The sequence below is a fragment of the Trachemys scripta genome, chromosome 1 (genome assembly GCF_013100865.1).
Source record: "Trachemys scripta elegans isolate TJP31775 chromosome 1, CAS_Tse_1.0, whole genome shotgun sequence".
In the NCBI taxonomy this organism is placed as follows: Eukaryota; Metazoa; Chordata; order Testudines; family Emydidae; genus Trachemys; species Trachemys scripta.
In genome coordinates, this window is record NC_048298.1 from 116,606,540 (window position 1) to 116,619,222 (window position 12,683).

General features: G+C 37.6%; 1 protein-coding gene across 18 annotated transcripts in view; it reads left to right on the plus strand.

The window, feature by feature from the left end:
- Positions 1-12,683, plus strand: part of C2CD5 (C2 calcium dependent domain containing 5) — a 109,141-nt gene that overhangs the window by 47,337 nt on the left and 49,121 nt on the right. For 9 of the 18 annotated variants that reach the window (XR_004647242.1, XM_034782484.1, XM_034782477.1 and 6 more), the window contains one exon: positions 761-826. The exons of the other annotated variants lie outside the window; for them this stretch is intronic. Coding sequence is in view for 8 of the 9 variants with exons in the window: in XM_034782484.1 (XP_034638375.1) it covers positions 761-826 (66 nt within the window). In the remaining variant the exon portion in view is untranslated. The remainder of the gene's footprint in view (positions 1-760; positions 827-12,683) is intronic. 18 annotated transcript variants of the gene reach the window in all.

The window sequence follows — 12,683 nt, forward strand, 5'->3', positions numbered from 1 at the left end:
AGTGTAATAAATTATCGGTATAGTATTCTCTTTATAAAAACTTGTGTGTGTTACTTATAAGCCTGCATCAGAGCAAAAAACATTCTTAGAAGGAATGGGAAAGATATCAACTATATTCTGATATTTTCTGAAATAACATCTTGCACTATGCACATTTCTTTTTTACTGACTAACATTTGATAACAGACTGCCTGAAAGCAGGAGAAAAACTGATGGTAGATGCATATGCTGATTAAATAGTTTCTGTTTGCACACAAAAATGGCTCTAGCAGCATCTGCTGAAGAACTTTGATTGCTTCTGACAAGTGAATGTAGGATTCACGATCCATCAAATTCAGTATCATGCCTAAGAGAGAGAGAGAAACAATTTGGAAACCCCAGTAACTGGTGTGGGAGCTATCTTAATCAGCTTTTGAGTCAAATAATAATTTGATTCAATTCCTCGCAAAGGAAACACATAAGCTGCCAAGTAAATAAACAGGAAAATGTAGAAAAGGAAAGAACATTTCAAGTGGTTGTTTGAAAACAAAACAGGAAAAAAAAAACTGGTAATTGCTATATACTGTACACTTGATCATGCCGAGTGCTATAGCATGCTCCTTACTTTCTTCCCTTTCTATTTCAACCTCTTATTAACTCTGCTGTCTGTGTCTTTCCAGTTCCTGTGGAGTGGTGTTGTCAATTGTGTTCTTGTTGGTAGTGTTTTTTTTCACTATTCTGCTCCTATAACTGATCTACTAATTTGCTGTTTTGAACTCAGCCTTTGTCGGAATTATGGGTAACACAAGATCATACAAACTGCTAGACTGGAATAGTTTCAATTCAGGTATTTTATTAGTCATTCAGTACTACATATGCTGACAGAAATTATGGCAGCTCAGTGAAGTTCTTAGAAATGTTTTGGATCATTAATTAGGTTAATTTTTCAAATTTAAATCTGTTTAGCCACCAAATAAATCAATGTCTAATTGTCATAATATTCTTTAAAAAGGTTTTCCATACATTATCAAAATGCAAAACAATGTTTTATTATAAAATAGTACTGCTAGAATTATTTAATATCAACCTGAAAAGTTGTTGTTCAGTTGATTTTAGTGGCTTTTAATTTAATGTGACAGTTGAAATCAAATCATAAACAAAGTTTTTTGAAAGAAGGGGGTGGATTCTTGTCTACACAACCACTTCTAGCCTGTTCCAGCACTTCTTCCAAAGACTTCAGATATTGGATGAATATGTTTGCTCAAAAGAGAAGTAAAAGAAGAGACTCTGAGGACAAACTTACTACTTAGAAAGTAAAGGGTAGGGGAGGAGTCCAATGTGTGTTGGCTCATAAGTCTTATTTTGTAAACATGTCAAGCTGACATCCCTGATGGTAATTGTTTGGTTTTCATTTATTAAAAATTAAAAGGAAAAAGTCTTATTCTTTTGTAACCTTGGGCCCAGATTCTGCCAGATCCATATATGGGCGCATAGTGCCAGGAAGAGTGGCCTTCATAAGGGCCAGGTTGAATACCAGTCCCTGTGCTGGGGGAAGTTGTAGGGACTACTCCTTTCATATTCTTCTGGAGGCAAAGCCATGGCTTTTCCATCTCACATACTGGCCAGCAGAGCTTGCCAGCTGCTGTGACTTTTAGAATGGGCCACATAAAAGGATGTAGTGGTGAGCAAGCAGCCTCTGAGCATCTGGGAGTTTGAGGGAAACATTTTACCTCCTCTTGCTATGCTTAGGGCATAAGTCCATGCCATTCCTTATTATGGGCTGTGCGTAAATAGTACAGTCTTGCCTGTAGATGTCAGTGGACCTGTAATATTTCCAAATTAATGAATCCGCTTTGAGAGGCTCCATAGAAGAAGAGGAAGAACTTGGTAGAGTAGAGGAAGCTCCACCAGATAATGGAAAAAAAACAGTTAGGTACTGTAGGAGCAGAACTATGACAGGACGGAATCAAAGGCCTTGGCTACACTTACCCGCTAGTTCGACGGCTGGAAATCGAACTTCTGGGTTCGACTTATCGCGTCTAGTCTGGACGTGATAAGTCGAACCCGGAAGTGCTCGCCGTCGACTGCGGTACTCCAGCTCGCCGAGAGGAGTACCGCGGAGTCGACGGGGGAGCCTGCCTGCCGAGTGTGGACCAAGGTAAGTTCGAACTAATTCGAACTAAGGTACTTCGAACTTCAGCTACGTTATTCACGTAGCTGAAGTTGCGTACCTTAGTTCGAATTAGGGGGGTAGTGTAGACCAAGCCTAAGGCCTAGTCTTCACTTACCGGCTGGTCCGGCGGCACGCCATCGATGTTCTGGGATCCAGGATCGATCCCGGAAGTGCTCACAGTCGGCGCCGGTACTCCAGCTCGCCGAGAGGAGTACGCGGCGTCGACGGGGGGAGACTTCCGGCCGCGTCTGGACCGCGGTAAGTCCGGACTAAGGTACTTCGAATTCAGCTACGTTATTGACGTAGCTGAATTTGCGTACCTTAGTCCGAAGTCCGGACTAAGTGGGGACCAGCCCTAAGACACTTGTGCAGATCCAGTGGGCTGAGTTGATTATGTCAAAGGCAGTACTGAGGCCAAACTGAATGAGAAGAGAGAAGAGTCATCATCAAGTGAAAGGAAGTTGTTGATTAGAGACCACTTTCCATGTACTAAATTATATATAGTTTTAATATGCGCATTTTTGTTTGTTTTTGTTTTTATTTGTTTGTTAACACACTTATTACACACATTTCATCTTCCCTGTCAGGAACTGCTCCAACAGAATCTCCGTAACTCCAGTGACCTGAAAGACAGACAAAAGGAGAAAATAGTGTTAGGAAAAAGCCTGGGGATCCCCTATCTTCATAGCCCCAAAACACTTCTTTATAAACTTATTTTTGATGTTTGAAAATCCTCCAGAAGTCTAGTTTTGTATTTGAGGTGATGGGGAGATAACTTGACTGGGTTTTGATCCCATAGCTACAGTAACTAAACACATAAACAGAGGTTTTTTTTCACAGTAATCAAATTTGTATTGAACATGTGAATTGCATTTCATGTTGCCATCTGGTGTTCAAAGGTGACAATGGAAAATTCAGTACAATAGAAAATGGCATAGCATGTTCATAACTGTCAAACATCAGAACATGTAGAAACAGCAAGATTTTAAGTGTGAGCACTTGTACCCTTTTCCTTTAAAATCTCTGATTTGAGCTGTAATATTTGTGTGTGCTGGTGTGACTATTCAGAGTTAAGGCAGCTGTCAGAGGGTTATGTGACTGGAGTAAGAATCCTTTCTACACCTAAATGGACCTTCGGCTGTCCAAAATTAGTTAGTAAAATTTGTGGGTTTTAACCTTTTTATAATATTAATTAAAAATGATAATTTTCTACAGACATGTTTTGGAGGGTTGAATCTCCCTTTCATTTTTATGGCTAATGACAATGTTGTTTCAATGTTTATTTGTACGTCAGCTGTACCCTGAAATTAATGAGATTATTTTTTTGGAAATCTTCATTACTTTCCTTACAGATAATTTTGATTCAGTGGCTAGATTATCTGGCAGACGTTAGTTATTTCTTTTGTTTCATTGTATGTTTAGATTCAAGATTTATAATTCAGTAAACAGTGACTTAAAAAAGAGACAATTTATTTAGTTTTAATCTCTACTTAAAGTGATTCTGTTATGAGCCAAGTACACTGATTTTAAAACTCTCCTTAAGTTAAAGCTTTGCATAAATTCTTTGGGGGTCAAATTCTCTTTTCAGTGCACCTACAAAACTCTATTAAGTCCGTGTAGTTGCACCATTATGACAAAGATCACAGTTTGTGTTTGCATAATTAAATGGAAAAGTGGCAGATCACTGCTTTCCCATTATTACATAAAATCATTATTCGTACACACGGACTCTTTAGGTTTGGAAATATGGGGCCTGATCAAAGCCTACTGAAGTCCATGTGAATTCCCTCATTGACTTCATTGGGTATTGGATCAGACCTAAGATGATAGAGGATGATGGGGCAATGGTGGAAATATGTGCAAGTCTCAAAAGGACAATTAGAAAAGAACTAGAATGGGCCCAGAAGAAATCATTGAATATAAACCTTAGAAAACTTTCAGGAAAGTGTAGCTAAATGTGTAGTTAAAACTACCCACAGGCAGTTTACTTATGCAACTAGAACTGAGATGACAGATAACCCAAGGTCTTACTGACCTTGGCAGCGTTACAGAAATGACTCTGTAAACATTAACGATCCTTGAATAATTTTTCCAATCTATTAGACATAACAGATTTTCCTTCCACTTGTTTTTCTATCTGCTGTTTTTCTGTTTAATCTCGATTTTCTTTTAAAACAAATATTTATAATGCACTGTGCAATGTAATTTCCACTCCAGATTTATCTTAAAATTTTATGTCCTACCTTTAATTTTTCTAGAGATACTGTAGCTATTCAGGGTTGTATTCCTTGTCTCTTGAATAGAATTGTGGTTGACTCCATTAAACAATGTAACTGACTTTATGCAGTAGTACTTTATTCAGTGTTTTTAAAGAACTGCAAGAGATAGTTAGCTTGTTAATATATACTCACTTAGGGCCTGATCCAACTCTCATTGAAGTCAATAGAAATGCTTCCATTAACTTCACTGGGCATTAGATTTGGACATTTAGAGTAGGGATCTTTGCCTTTTTTATACAAGAGCATACTGTGGCACCAACAGCTGTGATTGTGAAGTCTTTGTGAACATAATGTGTAAAAGCATCAGGAACTTAAACATGCATAGGAAGTGTAGAGGTAGCATATCCTTGTGAACAAATCCATCTTATTTCTGTAGCTGTGTGCTGACGTAAGTTGCCTCTTTCTTGCTGACTACTGTGTATAGTGTTCTTTCTATATAAGATTTTTAGAGTTCCTACTCTGTATTGGTGTCAGTATGAGAAGTCGAGTCTCTCTGTGTTTGCAATTCTATGTATAGTCTTCATAAAATAGTTTTAGGATTGCATGTTTCTGATTCCTGTCCCAAACCCATTCATTATATCAAACCAACAGGGTAACAAGCCCTGTGGATTGGGGGAAGCAGTAGAAGAGAGCTATCTTGACTTTAGTAAGGCTGTCTCATGTGATACTGTCTCGTGACCTTATAAGCAAACAAGGGAAATATAGCCTAGATAAACCTACAATAGGAGGATGAATTTCTCATTGGAAAACCCTACTCAGTAGTTATCAGTGATTCACAGTCAAGCTGAAAGAGTATATCAAGTGGGGTCCCACAGGGATCTGTCTAGGGTTTGGTTCTATTCAATATCTTCATAAATGATTTGGATAATAGCATAGAGAGTGTGCTTACAAAGTTTGCAGATGATACCAAGCTGGACAATGTTGCAGGCTCTTTGGAGGACAGGATTAGAATTCAAAATGATCTTGACAAACTGGAGAAATGGTCTGAAATAAATAGGATGAAATTCAATAAGGACAGATGCAGAGGGCTACACTTAGGAAGAAATAATCAACTGCACAAATACAAAATGGGAAATGATTGCCTAGGAAGGAGTACTGCAGAAAAAGATCAGAGAGTTATAGTGTATCACAAACTAAATATGAATTAACAATGTAATCTTGTTGCAAAAAAAGCAAACATTCTGGGGTGTATTAGCAGGAGTATTGGAAGCAAGACATGAGAAATAATTTTCTACTTTACTCAGCACTGATAAGGCCTCAACTGGAGTAAACTGGAGTACTCTGTCCAGTTCTGAGGACCACACTTCGGGAAAGATGTGGACAAATTGGAGAAAGTCCAGAGGAGAGCAATAAAAATGAAAAAAAGGTCTAGAAAACATGACCTATGAGGAAAAATTGAAAAAATTGGGTTTGTTTAATCTGGAGAAGAGAAGATGGAGGGTAGACATGATAACAGTCTTCAGGTAGGTAAAAAGTTTTGAGGAAGAGGGTGATAAATGGTTCTCCTTATCCATCTAGGACAGGACAAGAAGTAATGGTCTTAAATTGCAAAGTGGAGATTTAGGCTAGACATTAGGAAAAACTTCCTAATTGAAAGGATAGTTAAGCACTGGAACAAATTACCTAAGGAGGTTGTGGAATGTCCATCATTGGAGGTTTTTAAGAATAGGTTAGACAGATGCCTGTCAGGGATGATCTATAATATTTAATCCTGCCTCAGGCCTGGTCTACACGGGGGGGATCGATCTAAGTTATGCAACTTCAGCTATGTGAATAACGTAGCTGAAGTCAACATACTTAGATCGACTTACTGTGGTGTCTTCACTGTGGTGAGTCGACTGCTGCCGCTCTCCCATCGATTCTGCCTGCGCCTCTCGCCAAGCTGGAGTATAAGAATCGACAGGAGAGCGCTCGGGGGTCGATTTATTGCATCTAGACTAGATGCGATAAATCGATCCCCGCTGGATCGATCGCTGCCTGCCGATCTGACCGGTAGTGAAGACATACCCTCAGTATAGAGGACTGGATTAGAGGACCTATTGAGGTCCCTTCCAGACCTACATTTCTGTCGGTCTCTGGTTATTAGATATTGAAATACTTGGTCAGTGGTCATCATAGGTGTGCACTTAGTTGGGTTTGTTTAATCTTTTAGCCAGAGCTTGTATATAATTGGTTTTACTATACTGCTTATATACTAAATACACTTAAATAATATGGAGAGTAGAGGACAGGCTTTATCTTTTAACAGAGATGGCTCTATTTTAAAGTAATGCTGTCATTTGAAGGTGTTTTTAAATTATACTATTCATTGTGCCTGGATGATAAAACAATAGGTATATGATAAATTAGGTATCTTTCTTCAGTAACTAGTTGTGCTCCAAAGCAACAGTTGCAAACTTTGTCCCTGATATTATACTGAGATCCACTACTCCTGTGCCCTTCTGGAGTCCCCCTGACTTCATTGTGGAGATCTGTGCTAGAGGATCCTGATGCAGAGGTGTGGGGCCTTCAGCAGTATCAAGTTAATAACTGAAAGTCTGGAAAAAATGAGAAAAGAGCTAAATATTTAAGTCTGGCACTTAATTTGGACCTGGTCCACTGAGAACAAATGTTTTTGGCTTTTTTAACTTTGCAAATGTAAACGTTTAAAAATTACAGCTGGTCATTCAGTTATCATTGCCATTCTTGACATTCATTGCTACAAATAATAAATAATAAAATATTGTAACATTTCTGTCTTAAACCTGCAAGGGCTATTCTAATCAGCAGAAAGTTTAATTTTAAAAGTGTGTATATATGAAACATACTTTCAGTGCTCTTTTTTAAATTGTTACTTGTTTATCTCGGTGAGGGTCTATATCTTCAGTACTGTTGCAATCACACCCTGTAGCAGTCTCCTTGAACTCTAAATTAGAAGATTATCTATTCATGTGTGCATTGCTGGGATTACTGGGGCTAGATTGTTTTAAAATAGGTAACAGTAACTGGTTTATTCTAGCTAATGCTGGTTACTGTCAAACCCTCAGTATGTAGATAATGTAGGATTATTTTAGTAGCAGACTGCTTGCCTGTGTTAGAGCTGGTAATGTTGTAAACAGATTATTTACTTGAACTGTTGCCAACTGATGGAGAACTAGCCCTTTGAATTTGTTTGCATTACTTATGACTTCCAAACAGACTAAATCATACTTTGTTCTGTCCAGGTGATTCCTGGTTGTATAATGCCATGATAGAACATCCTTTGTAATTTGTAGTGTGTTGCTGATGTATGAACTGTTGAGCCTTAAGGGCAGTCTTTTTTTCAGTGCCAGCAGTCAAACTGTCGTCTTCCCCTTGATATTTGGAACATTCTGCTTAGAATTCTAAAGTTAATGTAGGTTAGTTCACACCAGTGACCAATAAAAACCACCACCTATTTTAAGTATTTAGAAGGTGTCTGTCACTTTGTATCTAAGCATCTGGTCAAAAACTGCTTAAGTGGCATTCAAGGAGCACGTGCAGTGTGTGCTGTTAGACTGTGGAGTTGGGGTAAGGCAGTAATAGAAACCATGTAGAGTTTCAGGCTGAAGAGAGAGTCAGTCATTAGGCAGCCCAATCAGGGATGAACCCAGAGGCCAAATTTTGAATTTAAGTTTTATAATTTTATTTTAGGTTATGATACTTGCAACCTCCATGATAAGTTCTAGAACCCCTTAATAGAACTATAGCTCCATATTTCATACTTGCCTGCTCTTAAACTCAGTCCTTTTTACAAGTATACACATACCTATTAGAAAGTGCAGAAATTATGGAGATGCTAGTTGCTTAAGCTGAGTTCTGTTTTACACTTAACACAGAGAATCAACTTCTTTGTTTTGTATGAAAAATATATTGTATGCTCCACAAGTATACAGCACTTACTCCTTCAATACAGAATTAATTTTCTGGGAATTTACAAGTAAATCAATTATTTAGTTTGAATTAAAATTGATTAAACTGGGAGCTTTAAGAAATTAGACATCTGTCAGTCTTTTGTCAGTCCTAAATGAGAATAACAATTGAATAACACAGACTCTCAAACTTTTTTGTGTATGAATTATATTTGAAGAAATTAGGTTATAATTCAACTAAGTTATTAATGATTGTTGTATCTAATTGCTATGATTATGTAGGATATAGACCGGGTCAGTTCAGCAGCTCAGGTGCCTTAATCGGGGCCATTGTGTCATCAGCGATAACTAAGCTAATTATCATATATTATATGTATTATTCCTCTACACCTGATTTGCTTGTAGCAATTCATTTGTTGTAATGACTCAATGGTATGAGAAATACTAGCCACATGTGTCAGGAGTTCTCAATGGATAGATTTACTTGGCCTGTTGCTGTTCTCTAAAGATTCCATGATTGCGTACTAACATGGATATTTGGCTTAAAAAGCTCTCTGTGGCACTGCTGCTGGAGTTGCTCTATGTTTGAGACAACACTGCTGAGGGAACTGAACTAAGAGCACAGGAGGTTCCTGTAAAGCTTGGGACTCAAGAAACTGAGCTTTCCCTGCTCCATCTTCACATAGCATCGGTGTTACTAACAGTTCTCTAAACCAGTCGGTGAATTTCAAAGCCAGATTCACAACTGTGATTTGGCTGCTTTGTGCTACTCTGATAATGCAAAGCAAAAGTAAACCCATCTTAAATGGTTGGTGGGTTCTGACGCTTTGCTTTGCATTGATGTACTAGTGCAGTGGTTCTCAACCAGGAGTATGTGTTCCCCTGGATGTATGCAGAGGTGTTTCAGGGGTACATTAACTTAGCTAGCTATTTGCCTAGTTTTACAACAAGCTACATAAAAACACTAGCAAAGTCAGTACAGATTTAAAATTTCATACAGACAATGACTTGTTTATACTGCTCTATATACTATATACACTGAAATGTAAGTACAATATTTATATTCCAGTTAATCTATTTTATAATTATATAGTAAACATGATAAAGTAAGCAATTTCTCAGTAATAGTGTGCTATGACACTTTTGTATTTTTATGTCTGATTTTATAAGCAAGTAGTTTTTAAGTGAGGGGAAACTTGGGGTATGCAAGACAAACCAGACTCCTGAAAGGGGAACAGCAGTCTGGAAAGGTTGAGTCACTGTGTTAGTGAATCTGCCCTTAAAATTTAAAACAACAAACAAACAAACAAAAATGTAAGGGTGATACTACTTATCTTCAGTTCATTAGAAATATTGCATGAGGGCATTCTCTTTGGGTTTCTTGTGTAGTTTTTGTACTGGAATTTTTAATAATTTTTTTTTAAAATGTAGGAAATTCCTGACCAAAAATCAAAAATTCCTGAGAGGAAATATACATATATTAAAAAAAAAAAACTGTGTCTTTAAAAATCACTTTTACCTGATCTGGGACCACAAATACTAAAAATACCTTGATAATAATTGTAAATATGATATTGCCCTTAATTCTGAATTTTCTAGGTTTATAATAGCTGGTTTTCAGAATAATTACAACATCCCTATAATGTATTTTACCCAAAGATTAGTGTTACTTATTCTCAACAAATTCTATTTTAATGTTTTTTTGTCTGGGAATAAATATATTAGGTAGGTGCACTTTCAGTTATGCATACTGTATCTTTTTAATACAGTACTACATGTTATAAAGAAGTTTCTGATGTTCTGTTTGCCTGAATAATTTGGGACATATTAAACAAAAATGAAGTGTTGAATGTTGTCCTTCACACTATTACTTGAATTTTTATAATTCCTTCCACTCAAGGGTTTTCAAAGCACATTTCAAATATTTAGTAAACTTTTCAACACCTTTTTAAACTGGTATTTTTTAGGGCAAACTGCAGCACAAAGAAGTGATTTCCTGAAACTCACAGAGCAAACCTGTAACAGAATTGGAATTAGAACTACAGAGTCCTGCCAGTAAGAACTACTAGGCTCCTATTCTAAACACTATTTTATCTAACTTAATCTGTCACATTTGTAAAAGTACCCATTACTGTAGTATCTAGGTGCTGAATAGGATTTAAGAGTTAAATGTGGGTGATGTACTCTCTCCCCATGGACTTAAATGTTTCAATTGAGGATGGGGGATAATTTATTTTGAATAATATGTTAAATAGCTTGGGTGCTTTATTTTAAACACAAGCTGTCTGGCGGATATTCATGATTGAAGTCTGATTTATGTGAAAAGGGATTAGCTGTAATTCACCTAAGGCATAGAGGATTTTTCCAATTTGTTTCTAAAGAGTTACTAATAGTCTAGCTTTTAGGGCCAAATCACTATATACCAATTAAATTTCAGAACTATTGTTCTGAAGCTTCCAACTTCTTTGTGTAGATGGTTACCACTCTTAAAATACTTGCTGCACTTCTGTATGCATGTTCCAAAGTTTCACAAGTGCAGCCCTTGTTCTGAGTTTGTTTTTTGTTCTAACAATTGTTCTTACTTCCTGTGAGTGTCAGTTATCCATTTGAGAGATCAGTAAGGTGAAAAAATATGAATCATTGAAAGGAAATGTGATTCTATTTCAGTAAGTGGTATCTATGCCAATTTAATTTAATTCAACACAGCTTTATTTTGTATAGCATCTTTCTTACAGAATGAATCCTAAAACAATTTACAAAGTTAAATAGTAGAAAACAGCAGAGGGAGAGGGATTGTAATACAGACAAGGGATAGAAGATGATCTCCTTCTTGTTCAGTAGCCCCTAAAATAAATGAGGATGGTGAAGTAAGAATTCACCATCTCTAACCTCAAGGAATGCTAATTTAACTTATTCGCTTATTTATATTTGTATTATTGTACTGTAAATGAGCACCCACCCAGTTCTCTGGGTGTCCTTGGCAATCTTTTAAAAATACACAGACTTCCGTTATCTCAAGATCAAATAAATTAACCTAGCGACAACATAAATATAACAAAAATAATTAACTTCCTTACAAAATCCTCATCAGACTTGTATAGGTCTGGGCAGCAGCAGTGTGTATCACTTGTCTCCTTATAATTGTGAGAGAAAACATAGGCCTTCCATACACCCAAAGACTAACAAGCTTGGGCTTTTACAGACCAACAGGGGAAGCAAGTTCCAAAGATTTGGGGTCCTAATGGAAAATGCCCTGCCATCCATCCCCTCTCTGTCATACCAGTGGAATTTCATCGCAGGTACCTTCCCTGATGCAACTATGGCAGGGCAAGAGGTGGTATCTTAGGCCCCCATCCTGTAAAAGCTTTCACGAAAACGTAATACACGATGTGTATCCCCATTGAAGTCAATGGGACTATTCACAGAGCAAAATCCGAAGCATGTGCATCAATCTTTGCAGGATCAGGGCCTGGTTGTAGGCCACTTTATGGGTTCATACCATGATCTTAACATCAAACTTGAGACCAACAGGCAGCTGGTGCAGATCAGAATACAGGTTTAATGTGTTCACAAAAAGACAACCTGTTTAATACCAGTAAGTGAGCCAGTGAATTCTGGACCTGCTGCAGTTTCTGGATGATTTAGCCCCATGTAAAGGTATTGCAGTAATTTAAACTTGAGATGACAGACATGGAAAGTAGTTGCAAGGTCTGCATCCGGAAGAAACAGATGCAACCTCTTAATCATCTGTAGGAGGAGAAAAGTTGACTTGGCTGTTGCAGCTGCCTGACTTTCAAGTAGCAGCTAGGGCCCTAAGATGTTCTTGGGCTGGAGACCAGAGTTTACAAACAAAACAGACGTTTGTTTCCCGAAAATGCACACTACAGAATACACTATTGCATTGTACTGGAAATCCTCTCCAGTACTAGAGCAGCAGATAAGCTAACTGCTACCATCAATGGAAAAAGGAGTGATCATGCTTTTGTCTGGACCATACTCTAGAGGCAGGATCTCTTCTCCCACACCTCTACTCTTCACTCTCAAGCCCAGTTAGGAGGATTTGGCAGAAAGAAGTTCTGAGAGGTTTGGGCAAGGGAGTTCAGGTTACAGAGCAGAAGAGAGCCACTCTGTCTACCTCTACAATTTTGAGGTTACAGTAGTCCTCACTGCTACTGAGTCCCTGCCCCACAAGGTATATGGTGGTGGATCTGCATAATGAAAGATCCAAAGGTTGATTTTGAAAGATATAGTTACTCTCCCAGGCTCCACTCTTTTGAGACATCAGCAAGAAATGCCACTCTCAGTAGATTGTGAAAATCCTTCATAATAGGCTTGTTCTTCTCCTTTCTTAATGCTGACATTCTAAATTTTCATTATTAGACT